The sequence below is a fragment of the Chrysemys picta genome, chromosome 1 (genome assembly GCF_011386835.1).
Source record: "Chrysemys picta bellii isolate R12L10 chromosome 1, ASM1138683v2, whole genome shotgun sequence".
Classification (NCBI taxonomy): Eukaryota; Metazoa; Chordata; order Testudines; family Emydidae; genus Chrysemys; species Chrysemys picta.
In genome coordinates this window covers 125,039,259-125,059,488 of record NC_088791.1, presented here as the reverse complement: position 1 = coordinate 125,059,488, position 20,230 = coordinate 125,039,259, and the positions used below count along the sequence as shown (strand labels likewise).

Sequence of the window (20,230 nt, the reverse complement as noted above, 5' to 3'; positions counted from 1 at the left end):
TATTTCTAACTCGTATCAGAGCACTTAGGATTTTAGATAGGTGTCTTATTTATTTAGATCTACACCATATAAAAATACACACTTAATTACACACACACACACACACACACACACACACACACACACACACTAGCACCTTTTCCCCTAAAACAAAACACTTTACAAACTACATCCAGCACCACTGAACCGCAGCCACCTCTGAGAAAGAGGACTGCCAAGCACACTGCACAAGCTGGAGGAAGGAGAGTAATTTGGCCAAAGACACCATGGCAAACCTCCATTCCCCTTAAAAGGACCATAAGAGCTTTAATATCTACACAGAAAAGCTGTGCCCTCATTTCTGAAGGTTTCATCCAAAAGGACCCCCATGGAGCAAACCACCTGGTAGTCCACTTAGCTACAAAATGATAAAAGGTTGAGACATCCCTACAGGGAGCCTAGACACTGATGAGCTGGAAAGGGCTCATGTAAGCCCCTTGTTAACACTGCCTTTAGGCCCCATGATGGAGAGTCTGCGCTTTCATTTTTAGCCAAAGTGCATTTCTATCCCTTTTCCTTTGGGAGAACTGTAAAAACAGAAAGCGACGTAGATCAGCTGCAAAGATTAAAAGGATTATGCTGCTGGGCTCCCACTGTGCAGCACGAGGATGGGGAAAACTTACAGATCCTTCCCACACTCAATTTTTGTGTGAAAGCAGTTAGTTAATTTTGAGGAGGTGTCCCAAGGAAGCATCGTGCTGATCCTCCCCAAATTCCCTATACTGCTCCTTTAAAAGTGTGGTGCAATAAGGATGGACAAAAATGGATTATACAGAGGGAGTAAAGGAGACAGCAAAAATTGTTGCGCAAAGATCATCAATGACATATTAGGGTAAAGCTAAAATCGTTTATTAAGGAGAAATATTTTTCCTTTGCAACGTATTTCCAGCAATAAAGTGGCTTCTGCATGAAAAAAATTGTGCATTAAGGGTTTCACAGAGTCAGTTAATCTGTTAAACAGAAGTTTTATGCCCTTTCATTTTGAGTAATGATACACCATACATACCCCCTACACTCCACTCCTCCCCCCCCACCCCCACACACACACTCCCACTCCCCTCTGTCAGATGGATAATGATTTTCTGCTTACTCTGTCGTGGTTGTGAGCTCCTCTGTAACGTGAGCCGTCTGGAGAAGGCCTTCCCGTTTCTGGAAACCAAGATATAAAAGTCAGAAAGTGGAACTGTAATGGAGGAGGAGTTCATAAGAGTTCTGCAGCATCCCTCTCTCATTAGCATCCCAAAGGAGTGCACACATTTTATCTAGCTTTTAAAAATAAGTTTCTGTAGAGATGGGGCAAGGCAATTGACACAGGGGGTTACGATTTAGCACAGTGGCATTTATCAGACTGACAGCCAAATGAATGCTTAGGAGGCATATATCTGCAGCCTATAAATTCACTAGCAAGTCTCCTCAGGCGACAGGAGTCTAAATTCTGCCTGGATCACAAATTAGAGAGAGAGTTTGTCAATCCCATCCGAAGTCCCCAGTGGATATTTGTTCATGACACAAACATCAACGAATGGTTTAAATGAATTGGCAGACCCCAGAGCAGTCTGGGGCTGGGATAACAAGGGTTGTTACCAGAGGTCAGGGTTGAGGAGCACTGGCAGAGCTATTAGTGTGTGAGGGAAGCTTGCCCAGCACAGGAATCTAAATGTGGTTGAGTTAGTCTCTCTCTTTCAGGAGTAACAAATTCACCGAGGAATTGTGGGGGGAGGGGTTAGAGGGGGGGGCAAGAGAGAAGACTGGCTATTTTATAATGGAAGTTATTTCCCTTTTACTGGACTTTTCAGGATGATTTTCTGCAGGACTATGATCTGCTCTGTCCTACAGAGAGCTAGTGCGTGGTGAGACCCAGTTACAAAACAGGTTTCCCCAGACTCTGTTCAAACATGGCCTTTATGCTGTAGACGAGACCAAGCTGTGCTTTAAGCATGTCCCTGTGCCATGTTGGAGCTTTGGGGACACACTTCATTGCTGTAATTGGGTCCTCCCGTATGGCAGTTTTCTAACTCAATGCAGAGCCAGTTTTTTACTTACTTACTTACATTCATAACTTGCCCTTCCACTGACTACATAGGTACCCTACAAAATTAAGGGATTCATCATTTCCCCTCTGAAGGAAGAGAATTTTTTTCCTCTTCTTTCTCTCACAGCTTTAGATGCTGTCTTAAAGAGCTCAGATCCCAGCAGCTGACTTCCAAGCGAGTCTTGTCAAATTGACTTATGACTTGGGTAACTTGGACTGCTGCTTCAGGACTAGCTCTAGTTCTGGTATCCAAGGCAGGCAGGAAACCCTCCTATTCCTCCCATGCCCTCTCATTCATTCTTGACAGTTGAACCACAAACATCAACAAGAAATGGTTGTTAACGAGAACAGCACCGAAAAGAGGCACCCCTCTCTGAAGCATTTCGTTTAACCCAAGAACCATTGCAGGAATTCCTTCCTGTCACCCCGTCTTCACAAAACAAGGACAGTTTTGCTGTTTCTAGGGAACCAGCGAGCATGGCCTGGAGCAATGTTGGAAGCAGCTGTTATCTCCTGACATTTTGCTGTCATGTCTCCTCTCCAGGGCCTGGCCCTGTACTGTATTGAGGGCATCTGTCCCACTGTGTCTTAAGAACGCACCAAATCCATCTCATGAATACATCTGATTCTGCACCCATCAGGTGGCCAAAGGATTACTGCCTGGGTGGTCTAATAACGTAAGATGGGATGACCATGATCACAGGGATGGACAAATAAGGAAGTCTGAGTGAGTGCCAACACTGAGTGCTAAGCAACTGCTGCCTTGTTTCCAGCCCATCGTTCCTCTGCTCTGCTTCCTAGATGGGCTTCTGCAGCCTCCAGCCACCTTACAGCCCAGAGGCAGGAAGCAATAGCTGTGAGTGAATGAATTCAGAAAGTAAAGCCGGTGAATAATGGGTCTTAAATGTTAAAAAGGAAGAACAGAAGTGAATCCTGCTCCTGGGTTGGCTGGAAACAGTCACTGGAGGAAAAAGTGCTGATTTTTAGGAGCTGAGCATGCAGGTCCTTCAGCAGTCTTGGCACCTAGTCCCATGGACCCGGCCAGCCCAGGCACAAGTGATCAAGGTTTGGTCCTGCCCCTTTACACTGCAATCATGGAATAGACTTATTTTTCCATGAGCACCACATACCTTCCTCACCTCTGGCCTCTGACTTGGGACTCCAGCTGTTGGAGGATTATCTCAGATATACCCCCAAAAAACCTTTTAGTAGCACTGAGGCCAGATGTGCTGCACATTTGTGACATTAAGTGGACTAGGAGAGAGATGGACTCCATCTAGGTAAGCCTTGAATATAATCCCACAGAAACTATGCATAGTGGACTTAAGCACTGCCATTATGATGATTTATGAACAAGTCTTTCTATAGTCTCCTGATTTAAAATATTTCTCTATTATAAAAAATTAACTGATGTGAATTTATCTTTCAAATGAAAGTTAAAACTCAGGAGGGGGAAGTCAGCTGGGAGCAAAGCCTCAGGATTTTCAGTTCTCTGCTTTAGGCAGGTACATCAAGGGTTTCCTCTTTTTGAGGGGGAGAGTGCCGAACAACTCATATATTAAAGCTGTTCAGCAGGTGCAACTTTAGCCCAGCTAACTCAGTATCCGAGGTAGCTGCTTATAGAGTCGTACAAAACAACAAGTTAACTCGAGCTCAAGACTTCACGAGTAACTGTAAAAGTCAGATTGTTATGCTAAAAACAGTTTATATTTCATATGCAAAGCATTTAAAAAAGAAACAAAATAATACCACTGGTCAATTTCAAGAGGCAATTAATATTGATTTTGCAACAACCCACCCTGAAGTTAGACACACTGCCATCTTGTGGAGTCTGTCATAATACAGTTATTAAGTAGCAAGTGTATGTTTATGCTGTACTAATCTCTCTGTTATGTGAAATATATTTCTTGCTATGTGTGGTACAGAGATTATAGTTCTTCCTGCAAAGAGAGAGAAAGCAGAAAGACCTCTTTTAAACATAAACTTGCATTCTGCATATACTGTGCAGCATGCACTCAAAAGACTACGAGGTATAAACCCAGATCAAATTGCACAGTTTTTCCAGATCCTACAGGTCCCCACCTTTAACTGAATAATTGAATCCAGACAGCACGGGAAAGCATTAGCCTTTCTCCTCAAATCCAAATCAATGTTTTAAAGAAATGGTAGAAAGGGCATTACATCTTTCAGGACCTACATAGACTACTTCCTCTCACCTGCAGCATGATGCTATGATAAATTTGTTTTATTTTATTGAGTAGGCTCGTAGAAACCAAAGAAGGAAAAGACCTACTAGATCACTGAGTGGCTACCAGGTTATTTGTTAATAATACTTAGCACTATTGTAGCGTTTTCACCCATAGATCAAAGTGTTTCATCAAAGTGAATATATTATCCCCATCTAAAAGCTGGGGACATTGAGAAATAAGGAAGTTAAGGCAGGAATTTCAGAGGCACTGACCTCAGTTGTAGCTGTGAGTGTTTTGCATCTCAGGAAACAAACAATGAGGCCCAAAGTCACATAGCAAAAGCCAGGAACAGAACCCAGTTTCCTGAATCCTAGTCCCATGCTTTATACATTTGACCACAGTCTCTCCCTAGGGAAGCTACTGCAGGTTTACCTTGCAGACTTCTGAACCAGCAGTGTAAATGCCGGGAATTCTATTCTAATCCACCCCACTCACACATTTAGCCTTAAACAATGCAAAGCACTTCTATACGGGATCCCACATCCCTAAGACACCAAGCACCAATGACTACATTTACCCAGAGAAGTCCAAACCCTATGGCTGGAATTATTTAGCTTTTGTAAAAAATGTTATTAAATAAAAAACTGAAAAAAGAACACACCATTGAAGAAAACAGCAAATATAGCAATAAAGAAAAGAAAAAAGAAAAGAAGCTAACTTACAGCAGAATTAAAAAAAAAAAAAAATGGAAATACATATAGGATTTTTTAAAAAGTAGAAGCTGGCAGGTTATTAAATTAATAACACCATGGAAACAGGCAGAGGTTAAAAAAGTAATAATTAAATGAAACTGAATCATCAAGTTGTGAATTAACCCTGTCTATGTAACCTCATCATCTTATCACTGCTACCCTCACCATTCCTGCATTTCTCCCTCCTATTGTTTGTTAGGACTTTTCTATATTGGAAATGGTGAGCCAGTTTAAGTGAGACCTTGTCTACACCACAAATGCTTTCCCAGTATAGCTCTATTGGCAGAGCCTCCTAATGAAGACGCAGCTTATGCTGACACAAGGCATTTTTCTGCCAGCACAGCAACATCACCTCCCCAAAGGACATTAGCGATGTTGACAGAAGCCCTCTTCTGTCAGCATAGCTGTGTCTACATCGGGGGTTGTGCCAGCATAGCCATGTTGGCTAGGAGGTATGGTTTTTTCACACCTCTGACCAATACTGCTATTCTGACAAAAAAATCTGCCAAGGAGACCTGGCCTAAATCAATTTAAAGCTGATTTAGTTAACCCATGCAAAATTCCAAAGTGGACATACTTAGGCCAGGTTTAAACTACAAAGTTCTGTTAGCACACCTAAGTTGGTTGGGGTGTGAAAAAAAAATCCTCTAGCCACTTATATCTATGCCAGCTAATCCCCCAGTGTAGATGCAGCTATATCAACAAAAGAGGGCTTCTGTTGACATAGCTAATATGGTTTGGGGAGGTGGTGTTACTATGCCAACAGAAAAATTCCTTTGTTGCTGTAAGACGTGTCTACACTAGGGGGCTCTGCTGGTACCGCTATACCGGCAAATCATTTGTAATGTAGAAAAGGCCTCAAACAAATAAGGCTTATGTTGGTAAATTACCAAACTAAGCTAAGCCAATTTTAAGCAAGGGTTAAACCAGTTTAACTGAGTCTACATTAGGAGTTTGCACAAGCTGAACTAAATCAAGGTAAGACTTTTCTAAGGGGTAAAAATGTCAAAAGTGCCTAAGTGATTTAGGAGTCTAAGTCCCACTGATTGTCACTTCTCACATCTTTTCTTAAATGAGGGCCAAATTCTGCAGATGCTTACATACGCCAAATCACTTTCCATGATGTTGAGTGATCCCCTTGAATGCACATAAAAGTGTTTGTAGGATCAGGGGCGGGGCCATCTATTATCCTATTTCTACAGCATTTTGTCTAATGGGGCCCTGATCGTGACTGGAGCCTCTAGGCAATACAATGCTAACAATACATTATTATTAATAATATGTATTATTTAAAATGTTACCAATGCTGATACACGCTTTAAAAACCAACATATTGAACTGGTATATATTTCCTTAAGACTGAATCACGTACAAGTTCAACTACAAATATTTTGCAACTTATTCAAAACTCTTAAAATACAGGATAGTATACTGTATTTTAAAATACTACAGGATAGTAGCATCAGGATAGTAAATGTAAAGAAATTTCTCAGTGATATGACATACATAGATAGTGCGCACATGTACATACACACATCCTCTTGTCCCTCCGAGGTAGGTCTACACTGTAGCTGGGAGTGTGCAGACACATGCTAGCTCGACTCAAACTAGGATTGTACTCAGGAGACTAGCCTGAGCCACCACCAATGCTGCAGTATCCATGCTGCTGAGCAGGGGTGAAAGTGAGCTGATATGGGCCAGTACTCCGTACTGGTAAGAACCCGCACTGGCCCAGACCCAGCCCACATTGCAGCAGCGCTTTAATGCTTTAATGCGGCTGCGCCCCCAGGGGCCGGCAATTTAAAAGGGCCTGGGGCTCCGGACACCGCTGCCACTACTGCAGCAGCGGCATCCGGAGCTCCGGGCCCTTTAAATCAATACAGGAGCCCCGGGCAGCACCCCTTCCACCCGAGGGCCCTCCCCCGTACTGGTAAGTGTCCTCAGTTACTTTCACCCCTGCTGCTGAGCAGAGCTAGCATGATCTATCTACCTGGGCTGGGAGGCATGCTCCCAGCTGCAGTGAAGACATACCTTAAGCATTCCAGCTGGCAGCCTGAAAAACATCAGTGTTTAAATTAAACCAAACTCTATGTCTTATCTGTCATTGTCTAATTTCATCTTACGAGAATGATCCATGGTTGCAGAGCAGAGGCCTGGGACTCAGTTCCACTACACCATGTATCATCTCATTCCTGAAATGCATCCCACTACAGCCGGGGTGACCTCACACTGCTACTGCCAAATCTACGGTCAATGCTGGCAGCCAGGCATACATTACGACCGCATGGACCATCACACTGAACATTTAAAGCAGGACATGAGAAAGCAGCCAGCCAGAAGGCTCGGATTGGTCGGACAATAGTTGTTCAGGAAACCTGGTCCCATTTTGAGGCTTTTGCAGCTTCATCGGCCTGAGAGAACCACGTGGCCTGGGAAGAGTGAACGAGTTATGATGTAAATTGAGACAAAAAACAAGAGTGAGAATGCCCTGCAAGTAGCAAAATGCTCTTTGTGGACCAAGAGAAATGGGCAAAAAAGCCAGGACCAGGCAGCAAAGACAGAAAGGATTGTTGCAATGTCTAGAGCAGGAGATTAGAAGTCAGGGTTCCTTCGGTCTAACCCCATCTCCCTAATCGAGCACAGCAAACAGAGGAACAGAGCTGTGAACGACCATGATCAAGGTCAAAATGCAGAACCAAAGGAACCAGAATGTCACAACCGACATGATGAACTGGCCCCTGGGAAACACAACGGGCTTCCAAAAAAGAGAGATTCTAAACCTCTCCCCAGATCCTGGTGTTGTTTCTGTTTGAATAGTTTCAGAGTAGCAGCCGTGTTAGTCTGTATCCGCAAAAAGAAGAACAGGGGGACTTGTGGCACCTTAGAGACTAACAAATTTATTAGAGCATAAGCTTTCGTGGACTACAGCCCACTTCTTCGGATGCATATAGAATGGAACATATATTGAGGAGATATATATACACACACAGACAGAGAGCATAAACAGGTGGGAGTTGTCTTACCACCTCTGAGAGGCCAATTAATTAAGAGAAAACAAACTTTTGAAGTGATAATCAAGCTAGCTCAGTACAGACAGTTAGATAACAAGTGTGAGAATACTTACAAGGCGAGATAGATTCAATGTTTGTAATGGCTCAGCCATTCCCAGTCTTTATTCAAACCGGAGTTGATTGTGTCTAGTTTGCATATCAATTCTAGCTCAGCAGTTTCTCGTTGGAGTCTGTTTTTGAAGTTTTTCTGTTGTAATATAGCCACCCGCAGGTCTGTCACTGAATGACCAGACAGGTTAAAGTGTTCTCCCACTGGTTTTTGAGTATTTTGATTCCTGATGTCAGATTTGTGTCCATTAATTCTTTTGCGTAGAGACTGTCCGGTTTGGCCAATGTACATGGCAGAGGGGCATTGCTGGCACATGATGGCATATATCACATTGGTAGATGTGCAGGTGAACGAGCCCCTGATGGTATGGCTGATGTGATTAGGTCCTATGATGATGTCACTGGAATAGATATGTGGACAGAGTTGGCATCGGGGTTTGTTACAAGGATAGGTTCCTGGGTTAGTGGTTTTGTTCAGTGATGTGTGGTTGCTGGTGAGTATTTGCTTTAGGTTCGGGGGTTGTCTGTAAGCGAGGACAGGTCTGTCTCCCAAGATCTGTGAGAGTAAAGGATCATCTTTCAGGATAGGTTGTAGATCTCTGATGATGCGCTGGAGAGGTTTTAGTTGGGGGCTGAAGGTGACAGCTAGTGGTGTTCTGTTATTTTCTTTGTTGGGCCTGTCTTGTAGGAGGTGACTTCTGGGTACTCGTCTGGCTCTGTCAATCTGTTTTTTCACTTCAGCAGGTGGGTATTGTAGTTTTAAGAATGCTTGATAGAGATCTTGTAGGTGCTTGTCTCTATCCGAGGGATTGGAGCAAATGCGGTTATATCTTAGGGCTTGGCTGTAGACAATGGATCGTGTGGTGTGTCCTGGATGGAAGCTGGAGGCATGTAGGTAAGTGTAGCGGTCAGTAGGTTTCCGATATAGGGTGGTATTTATGTGACCATCGCTTATTAGCACAGTAGTGTCCAGGAAATGGACCGCTTGTGTGGATTTATCTAGGCTGAGGTTGATGGTGGGATGGAAATTATTGAAATCATGGTGAAATTCCTCAAGGGCTTCTTTTCCATGGGTCCAGATGATGAAGATGTCATCAATGTAGCGCAAGTAGAGTAGGGGCGTTAGGGGACGAGAGCTAAGGAAGCGTTGTTCTAAGTCAGCCATAAAAATGTTGGCATATTGTGGGGCCATGCGGGTACCCATAGCAGTGCCGCTGACTTGAAGGTATATATTGTCCCCAAATGTATATATATCTCCTCAATATATGTTCCATTCTATATGCATCCGAAGAAGTGGGCTGTAGTCCACGAAAGCTTATGCTCTAATAAATTTGTTAGTCTCTAAGGTGCCACAAGTCCCCCTGTTCTTCTTTTTTCTGTTTGAATGGTTCCCTCTTCAATGAGCAGGAGGTAACAATGATTTACCTTTAGTAAAAAGCCAACAAATGGAGCTCTCTGACATGCAAATTCCATTATACACTATTAATTTTTGTATGACATTAGCAACTGGAGGCCCTGACCATTATTAGGGATATATTGTTCTAGGTACCTTGTGAACACATCATAAAAGATTGTAAGATTCATAGATTCCAAGGCCAGAAGGGAACACTGTGATCATCCACTCCAGCCTCCTGAATACCACAGGGGAGGGATTAGCTAAATAATGAAGACAAAGATGGTGGGGGAGGGGTTGCAGCATATAAGCAGAGTGATCAGGGTGATGGACGGCAGCCATTATGACACAACTATACTTAGGAGTTCATACTTACCCTTACAACTACCACTTGCACAGAAACGTGCTCAGGAAGTCGGATGGGAGCCCGGAAATGCATAGCCAAAGCTACCAGAAGGTGGAGAATGGAAATTAGATTCTTGCCATGGATTGCTGAAATAAAAAACACAAGTCGAAAACAGATTTTAAATAACCAGCCTTTTGAGGGGTGGGGAAAAAGGTTGAAAAACTGTATTGGTTAGCAAGGCAACACTTTAGTCCTGTCACATAATGATCTCAAAACAATTTTACAAACATTAAGAATTCAATTAATCTGTGTCTGCTGGATAAATATTATCTCCACTTTACAGATATGGTAACAGGGGGGAACCGATTGTCTAAAGACACAAAACAAGTCAAAAGTAGAACCAAGTATTGAAACTAGACCAGTGTCCAGATCATCCCTCTCCTCAGGGAAGAGTAAAGGACCTGAGGGAGCATATTACATGTACTAATCACGTACAGTAGTAGTTTAGGTGTATGCACAGCCTCAGAACTAGAGCTGACTGTATCAACAAAGTAGTGCATATTCATAAAAGTCTTCACAGAAATACAGAATTCCATTGGCTATTAAAGTGAATTAGCACATCTCCTCGAGCAAGTTCAGATATGCTCAATTGTATCAAATCAGACCTATACTTGAAAATGCCCACCCTGAATACATCTGTAGCAAAATTACACAGGCTATGGTGTACCTGCTTATACGACACATTAAGATGGTTCACTCCCTGGGTGGAAACACATCATAAATTCTTTTGTAGATAAAGCACTTTAAAGGGATGTTCTTTCTGCTTACTCCATCAGAAATAGTGTCTCTAAACAGGTTTCAGAGTGGTAGCCGTGTTAGTCTGTATCAGCAAAAACAATGAGGAGTCCTTGTTGCTTTACCAAGTGGGGGGTCAGTGCTAATAAGCCAATTCAATTAAGGTTGAAGTGGGCTAGTCTCAACAGTTGACAAGAAGGGAGGAAAAAACACTTTTGTAGTGTTAATGAGTTCAGTGTAATCAAGGTGGCCCATTTCAAACAGTTGATAAGAAGGTGCGAGTATCAGCGGGGGGAAATTAGTTTTTGTAGTTTTTGCATCTTTTCATATGCTGTGTATTTATATCTCTCTACTGTATTTTCCATTCCATGCATCTGATAAAGTGGGTTTTAGCCCACGAAAGCTTATGCCCAAATAAATTTGTTAGTCTCACGTGGTGCCACAAGGACTCCTCATTGTTTTTGTCTCTAAACAGGACATCCTAGAATGAATGAATGGGTCCAAGCTCTCAAGTCTCTATCTTGAGAGGCTACCAAGTTTCTCAGATCTATAGAGATTCAGCAAAACAATGTTTTAATGATAATATATGCTTAAAGAAATGACACACTTCAAGAAGTCCATTTATGACATATCCCTCCTCATCTGAAGGAGTTCGAACCAGAACCATAGAGGTAGGAGGATATATGGTATAACCCCAATCTTTTCATGCTATGTATACGGCCTACACATATACATTACTATTAATAGTCTGTAAAAACATTGCATCACAAAATATGTGATCAAGTTATTGGTTACAAGGATGGATGCTGCATTTCTGAAATGGGCAGCAGAAAATAAATTTCCTCTGCATCCATGAACATGACACAGTCTCACTTCAAAACAGACTTTTTTTGCACATGGCACTTACAGTCAACATTCCACTTGATTGTCCACCCATGGGGTCGGAGTAAATCATGGACAGCTTCCAGAACTGTCTGCAGCTTTTGTTTCTGACCAATTTCAGACTGTGTCACTTCTGCCACATTCAGTTTACGGTCAGCCAGCTTTTCTGCATACAAACAAACAAGCAAAGGAGAACTTGTTAGACAAGCATAGGGAAGAGCATAGGACTCCTGGGTTCTAATCCCTAGATCTGTCAGCTTGGACAAGTAACCTGTCGCGGATTGTGGGGGAGTTAGGGCCCTGCACCCCTCTTCCCGAGATTCACTGCGATTCTCAACCAGCCAGTAAAGCAGAAGGTTTATTTAAGGACAGGAACACAGTCTCAAGCAGAGCGTGTAGGTACGAACAGACCCCCTCAATTAGGTCCCTCTGGGAGGTTCAGGGAGCTTAGACCCCAGCTTGGGGTTCCCTGCGTTGCACCACCCAGCCCCAACCGAAACTAAACTCCAAGCCCCTTCCGCTGCTCCTCTCCTTTGTTCAGTCTCCCGGGCAGAAGGTGTTAATTCTCCCCACCCCCGTTCCTGGCTCAGGTTACAGCTCAGGTAGCTTCCTTCAAGGGAAGTCCCACATCCCCACTGCAACCCCCCTGCAACATTCCCAGGTCAAATCTGCCCTGCTCCCTGCTCCGTCACATCTTTCCCCCCTTCGAGACTGAACTGAGTGGGGTCACTTTGACCAGTGACCTGGGGAAGTTCAGGGCTCCCTCTCCGGGACAATGCGTCCGCTATCAGGTTGTCACGTCCCTTTACATGGACCATGTCCATGTCATAATCCTGCAGGAGCAGGCTTCATTTTAGGAGCTTGGCGTTGGCTCCTTTCATCTGGTGCAGCCAGGTTAGGGGAGAGTGGTCGGTGTGCACGGTGAAGTGACGCCCAAAGAGATATGGCTCTAGTTTCTTGAGGGCCCACACCATGGCCAGGCATTCCTTCTCGATGGCCGCGTAGTTCTGCTCCCGGGGTAGCAACTTTTTGCTCAGGTACACGATGGGGTGTCTCTCCCCCTTTTTATCCTCCTGCATTAACACCGCCCCCAGTCCTGTGTTTGAGGCGTCGGTGAACACCATAAAGGGCTTGTCAAAGTCTGGGTTTGCCAGAACTGGGCCACTGACCAGAGCCTCCTTCAGCGCCCGGAGAGCCTTCTGGCACTCCTTGGTCCAGACCACTTTGTCTGGCTTCCCCTTCTTGCACAGCTTAGTGATGGGGGCGGCTATGGCGCTAAAGTGGGGCACGAACCTCCGATAGTACCCTGCCATCCCAATAAAGGCTTGGACCTGCTTTTTGGTTTGAGGAGCGGGCCAGTTTCTGATCACCTCCACTTTGGCTGGTTCCGGCTTTAGGCAGCCGCTTCCCACCCGGTGGCCTAGGTAGGATACCTCAGCCATCCCCACCTTGCACTTCTCCGGTTTTACGGTCAGCCCAGCCTTCTGGAGTCGGTTCAGCACTTGTCTAACCTGGGATATGTGGTCCTCCCAGGTCTGGCTAAAAACACAGATGTCATCGATATACGCCACGGCAAAACTCTTCATCCCCCTCAGTAGCTGATCCACCAGGCGCTGGAAGGTGGCCGGCGCTCCCTTGAGGCCGAAGGGCAGGGTCAGGAACTCATAGAGCCCCAGAGGGGTGACAAAGGCCGATTTCAGCCTGGCATCTGCATTCAGCAGCACTTGCCAATAGCCCTTTGTAAGATCCATGGTGGTAAGGTACCGAGCACCTCCCAGCTTGTCTAGGAGCTCGTCCGGCCTGGGCATGGGGTAGGCATCGGCTACAGTGATGGCATTGAGCTTCCGATAGTCCACACAGAACCGGATCGACCCGTCCTTTTTGGGGACCAGCACCACCGGCGAGGCCCAAGGGCTGGAAGACGGCTGGATCACCCCCAAAGCCAGCATGTCATTGACCTCTTTTTCCAGGTCCTGAGCAGTTTTTCCTGTGGCTCGGAAGGGGGAGCATTTTATAGGCGGGTGCGATTCTGTCTGCACCCGGTGGACAGTCAGATTAGTGCGTTCAGGCTGGTTGGAAAACAGCTGCTGGTACAGATGCAGCACCCCTCCGATCTCAGCTCGCTGGGCAGGGGTTAGCCGATCAGAGAGGGGAATTGCTTCCAGGGGGAAGCCAACTCTTGTCCCAGGGAATAGATCTACTAAAGGGTCATCTCCCTGCCCCTCCCACTGTCCACACACGGCCAACACCATATTCCCCCTGTCATAATATGGCTTCATCATATTCACATGGTACACCCGGTGGTGGTGTGCCCGGTTCGACAGCTCCACCACATAGTTTACCTCGTTTAGTTGCTTGACAACCTTGAAGGGCCCTTTCCAGGCGGCCTGGAGTTTGTTTTTCCTTACGGGGATGAGGACCATCACCTGATCCCCAGTGGCGAAGGCGCGGGCCCGTGCTGTGCGGTCATACCAGACCTTTTGCTTTCTCTGGGCCCTGGCCAGATTTTCCCTGGCCAGGCCCATGAGCTCGGCAAGTCGTTCCCGGAAGGTCAGGACATACTCCACCACCGACTCTCCGTCAGGAGTGGCCTTCCCCTCCCATTCGTCTCTCATCAGGTCCAGGGGCCCCCTTACCCGTCTTCCATATAGCAGTTCGAAAGGCGAAAACCCGGTAGACTCCTGGGGTACCTCCCTGTACGCAAACAGCAGGTGAGGTAAGTACTTGTCCCAGTCCTGCGGGTGCTGATTCATAAATGTTTTCAGCATCATTTTTAGCGTCCCATTGAACCTCTCCACCAGCCCGTTGGATTGGGGGTGATATGCTGAGGCCCAGTTGTGCCGGACCCCACATCTCTCCCACAAGCACCGGAGTAGGGCCGACATGAAGTTGGACCCTTGGTCCGTCAAGACTTCCTTGGGGAACCCCACTTGGCTGAAAATGGTCAGCAGCGCATCCGCCACAGTGTCTGCTTCAATGGACGATAAGGGCACTGCCTCGGGGTAGCGGGTGGCGAAATCGACCACCACCAGGATGTATTTCTTCCCAGACCGGGTCGTCTTGCTGAGAGGTCCCACTATGTCCATGGCCACCTTCTGGAAAGGCTCCTCTATGATGGGCAAAGGTCTCAATGCTGCCTTCCCCTTGTCCCGGGCCTTCCCCACCCTCTGGCAGGGGTCACAGGATCGGCAGTACTGCCGGACGTTGGTGAAGACCCCGGGCCAGTAAAAGTTCTGTAGCAGCCTCTGCCTGGTGCGCCGGATCCCCTGGTGCCCTGCGAGAGGGATGTCATGGGCCAGGTACAGTAGCTTGTGGCGAAACTTCTGGGGAACCACCAGCTGCCTCCTGATCCCCCACGACTCCACTTCCCCCGGGGGAGCCCACTCTCGGTACAGGAACCCCTTCTCCCACAGGAACCTCTCCTTGCATCCTCTCCTTATGGTCTGTACCACACTGAGGTCAGCCAGGCCCCTTAGCTTCCGCAGGGAGGGGTCCTTCTGCAACTCGGCCTGGAACTCGGCGGCTGGGGAAGGGATGGGGACCTGCTCCCTCTCGTCGGCTGGGTCGGAAGCCCCAGCCACCCCGCGGCCTGTCCTTGGGTGTTCCCTCCCCACCCGGGAAGGGTTCGGTGCCTCCGGTGGGACATCCTTCCCAAGGTCAGGACGTAGTGCCCCTCGCCGGCTCTGGCTACGGGTCACGAGTAAGGCGGTCTGGGGGCTGCTTGGCCAGTCCTCTAGGTCCCCCCCCATCAACACCTCAGTGGGCAAATGGTGGTGCACTCCCACGTCCTTGGGGCCCTCCTTGGCCCCCCATTTCAGGTGTACCCTCGCTACGGGAACCTTGAATGGGGTCCCGCCCACCCCGGTCAGGGTCAGGAAGGTGTTGGGCACCACCCGATCTGGGGCCACCACCTCGGGCCGGGCCAGTGTCACCTCTGCGCCCGTGTCCCAGTATCCATAAACTTTCTTCCCATTCACCTCCAGGGGAACAAGGCACTTGCTCCGCAGGGACAGCCCCGCGCCAACCCTGTAAACGGAGAACTTTGAATCCGGAGCATCTGGCCCCCCAGAGAAGCTGGCCGGGGGCCTCTCTCTCTCTTGAGCAGCTGATAAGCTGCCAGCCCCTCTTGCGTGGGAAGCCTGCCCCTCGTCCGTCTGGGCCTCTACCAAGTTAACCCGGTGCGGGTTCGGTCTGCTCAATCTGTCCTTGAGCTTGGGGCACTGGGCCCGAACGTGGCCTCTTCGGCCGCAGTAATAGCAGCTCAGGTCCCGTGGGTCCCCTCGAGCCGGTTGGTTGTCCCTGATGCTGGGCATTCCCCGTGGGAGGGGATTCCCCATATTCCCCCTTTGGGAGGTCCCAGGGTGACTCTCTCTCTGCATCGCGGCGGGCCTGTTCCTTTGGGGCTCCTCCCTGCCACCCCCTGACCGGCTCTTTACAAACTCATCAGCCAGCTGCCCGGCGTGTCGCGGGTTCTCTGGCTTTCTGTCCACCAACCACAGCCTCAGGTCGGATGGGCACCGCTCATACAGTTGCTCCAGTACCAGCAGTTTAATCAGGTCCTCCTTCGTCTGGGCCCCACCAGCCCACTTGCTGGCGTATCTTTCCATGCGGACGGCTAGTTGCAGATATGAGATCTCAGGGGTTTTATCTTGACTCCGGAACCTTTCCCGGTACATCTCAGGAGTCAGCCCAAACTCACGTAGCAGGGCCTTTTTGAATAGTTCGTAGTCCCCTTTCTCTGCCTCTCCCAGTTGGCGGTACAGTGCCACGGATTTGGGGTCCAGTAAGGGGGTAAGGACCCGGAGTCTGTCCGCGGGATCAACCCGGTGCAGCTCGCAGGCAGTCTCAAAGGCCTTCAGGAAGTCATCCATGTCCTCCCCCTCCTTGTATGGGGCCATGATGCACTTATCAAAGCTCCGTGCAGTCCTGGGTCCCCCCTCACTCACCGCAGCCGGGGGTTCGCTGCCCTTCAATCTCGCCAGTTCCAGTTCACGCTGATGCTGTCTTTCATTCTCCTCCCGTTCATGCTGTCTCTGTTTCTCTTCACGCTGATGCTGTCTCTCTTCATGCTGTCTCTGTCGTTCACGATCCTCCAGCTCTCTTAGTTTTAGCTCTTTCTCCCATTCCAGCCAATTCCGCTCCACGGATGCCGAACGTCGCCGGGAGGATCCTCTGCTGGCCGGCGGGCTTCGCCGGGGGGATCCCCTGCTGGCCGGGGGGGTCACGGCGCCTTCGGTATTTGCTGGGCTCCTTCCCACCCTTCCCCTAGGCATAGGAAGGAGGGGTCTCGGGAAGCCCTCAGCAGCCGGCTGACCACTCCCAGCTGGGACAGACACTGGTGCCTGCGCTGCATTTGCCAGGCTGCTTCCCTGAGACACAGGGATCAGTTCATTCGCGCGATCTTCCGCCTCCAGCTGGGCAATGAGCTGTTCTTTGGTGAGCCTCCCAATGCGCAGCCGCCTCTGCTTGCACAGCTCCACCAGGTCGCTCTTAAGCCGCTTGGCATACATCTTCCTGCTGGCCACTCACCGGCCTGTGTGCTCACAGCTCCCCGCAGTTCCCAGGGGGACCCCTAGTGTGCCAGCCCTTCTCGAGGTCACCACCTCTCTGCCAGGGTCGAGCTGCAGACTCCTCCGCCCCTGGGACCACTCGCTGCGATCCCCCCGGGGGACCCTGTTACTGCAAAAGTCCTTCTCGCTGGTCACACACTCCCAGGGGTAATAACCGTCTCTCTCCCACTCTTCAGCAGGCCTGCTCCCCGTCAATCCCCCTTCGTTTTACTGCTCCCCAGTCACTTACTGCAGGAAGCGCCGTCCACGGGGTGCAGTAGATCCCACCGCTGCCACCAGTTGTCGCGGATTGGGGGGGAGTTAGGGCCCTGCACCCCTCTTCCCGAGATTCACTGCGATTCTCAACCAGCCAGTAAAGCAAAAGGTTTATTTAAGGACAGAAACACAGTCTCAAGCAGAGCGTGTAGGTACGACCAGACCCCCTCAATTAGGTCCCTCTGGAAGGTTCAGGGAGCTTAGACCCCAGCTTGGGGTTCCCTGCGTTGCACCACCCAGCCCCAACCGAAACTAAACTCCAAGCCCCTTCCGCTGCTCCTCTCCTTTGTTCAGTCTCCCGGGCAGAAGGTGTTAATTCTCCCCACCCCCGTTCCTGGCTCAGGTTACAGCTCAGGTAGCTTCCTTCAAGGAAAGTCCCACATCCCCACTGCAACCCCCCTGCAACATTCCCAGGTCAAATCTGCCCTGCTCCCTGCTCCGTCACATAACCCACCTGTGAAATGGGAATATTTACCTTCCAAACTTCACAGTGATGTTTTCCAGTAACTTCAGTGTTTGGTAAGACACAGAGATCCTTGGTTGGTAGTATTTTTGAAGTGTTACATAATTTTCACAAGGGTAGAACAAAAATTTAGCCATTGTACCTTCCTTTTTCCTCCCCTATAGTTAAATGAGTTCAACACAATAAGGCCTTGTCTGCACAAGAAAGTTGCACCACTTTAACTAAAGGTCTGATTTTTTTAAACTGGTGCAAATGCCGTGTGGACACTCTTATTTTGGTTGAAACCTGAGTTATTTCAGTTTAGCTGAAGTCAATTTAGGCTAGGTCTACATTACCCGCCTGAATCGGCGGGTAGAAATCGACCTCTCGGGGATCGATTTATTGCGTCCCATCAGGACGTGACAATCGATCCCCGAATCGACACTCTTACTCCACCAGCGGAGGTGGGAGTAAGCGCTGTCGACGGGAAGCTGCAGAGGTCAATTTTGCCACCGTCCCTACAGTGGGGTAAGTTGGCTGCGATACATCGAATTCAGCTACGCTATTCGCGTAGCTGAATTTGCGTATCTTAAATCGACCCCCCCTATAGTGAAGACCTGCCCTAAGAGTCGGTTTAAGCTAAATCTAAGGCTATGGCTACACTCGAGAGCTTACAGCAGTTCAGCTGTACCGATGCAGCTGCACCATTGTGAGCTCTCTAGTGTAGCTGCACTAAGCCAATGGGAGAGAGCTCTCCATTGACTTAATTAATCCACTTGCAACGAGCAGCAGTAGCTATGTCAATGGGAGAAGCTCCGCCGACATAGCACTGTCCTCACCGGCGCTTAGGTCGATGTAACTTGAGTCGCTTGGGGGGGGAGGTGGCTTATTCTCACCCGAGTGACATAAGTTATACCAACATAATTGATAGTGTAGACATAACCTAGGTAAGCCAACTCTTAAACCAAAGTAAGCATTTACACAGGCTGGGTCTACACTACCCGCCTGAATCGGCGGGTAGAAATCGACCTTTCGGGGATCGATTTATCGCGTTCCATCGGGACTCGACAATCGATCCCCGAATCGACGCTCTTACTCCACCAGCGGAGGTGGGAGTAAGCGCCGTCGACGGGAAGCCGCAGAGGTCGATTTTGCCGCCATCCCTACAGCGGGGTAAGTTGGCTGCGATACGTCGAATTCAGCTATGCTATTCGCGTAGCTGAATTTGCGTATCTTAAATCGACCCCCCCCTGTAGTGTAGATGTAGCCACAGTGGTTTATACTGGTTTAACTAAGTTGGTTTAAAAATAAATTTATATTAAACTGATATAACTTTCTCATAGACAAGGCCTAACTTGATTGGTTGGTTGTTTTTTGTGGGGGGTTTTATTAAATTTATTTTATTTATTTTACAGTGGACAAGGCACAGCAAGTTTTGGTAAAAATCACAGATATTCCTAAAATTTGGGATTCCTCAATAGTTCGTCTGAACTAGTCCCCCAGAACCACACACTAGAGTTTCTCCTTTCCCCTAAACCCTCTCCCCGTCAAGCCAATGAACTTGGAGTTGAGCTGCCTCTATCTACTCTTCCTCAAACTGGTGGGGGCGAGGCAAAGAGACCAAGTTGTCCTCCGATAAGCTGTACAGCAAAAGGTACCTCCTCTTCTCTTCCTCAGGCCCGGGGAAGAATGGCCAGCTCACTACGCTCTTGGGGGTGGAAGCCCAGAGCCTTTACTTCACTTGATACCCAGCTAAAACATGTTTTTAGGGGGTAGGAAGCCTTACATCCAATAGAAGTGAATTTTTTGTCATACACCTCATTGTTATTGATCACCTTTTAGTGCACAAGTTAGGGATTGGGTGTATTGACAGCCCAGCAAATAGGGATTTTGCTAATCTTTCATGCTGACACTATGTATATCATGGCATCCAAGTGGCACTACTTATCATCTTGATCAAATTCTGCAAAGGAAGCACAGCCTCTAAATAAGTCTGTCACCCATTGGCTAATCTGCCACTCTGGGTGGCTTCAGAATTCTCCAGATGACAAGTTCCTGATTTTCACCAGTCATACGTCCTCTAAGGAATCTGAATTCCGTTATTAAATCTCAGAGCAGCTTTCACATGAATGGAACAATAACAATCAAGCAGTGCACGGGGGTGAAGGAACGTACTTTATGAGCCTCTTGTGCATGCAAAAGGGTGAAATGAAGGGTCAACTTTGCTCACATATTGTGAGATCCCAAGCAAAAGAAGCCCTTCCAGCACCACATACTTCATTGCCTCTTGCTGTGTCACTAGTACAAGAAGACATTTAGCCTCAACAATGCAATGGCTATGGCCAAAGCAGTCAAGAAGCCTTGACTAGAGCACGAGATGGAGCCCAGTTGTGATGACCGTGGTTCTCCTGTGAAG

At 47.9% G+C, this 20,230-nt stretch overlaps 1 protein-coding gene across 8 annotated transcripts in view; it reads right to left on the bottom strand.

Moving 5' to 3' along the window:
• PARVB (parvin beta) overlaps positions 1-20,230 on the bottom strand; it is a 120,779-nt gene that overhangs the window by 30,217 nt on the left and 70,332 nt on the right. For all 8 annotated transcript variants that reach the window (XM_008165976.4, XM_065583643.1, XM_008165978.4 and 5 more), the window contains exons 5-7: positions 11,573-11,713; positions 9,901-10,016; positions 1,130-1,188 (exon numbers count right to left, since the gene is read on the bottom strand). In XM_008165976.4, coding sequence (XP_008164198.1) covers positions 1,130-1,188; positions 9,901-10,016; positions 11,573-11,713 — 316 coding nt within the window. The remainder of the gene's footprint in view (positions 1-1,129; positions 1,189-9,900; positions 10,017-11,572; positions 11,714-20,230) is intronic.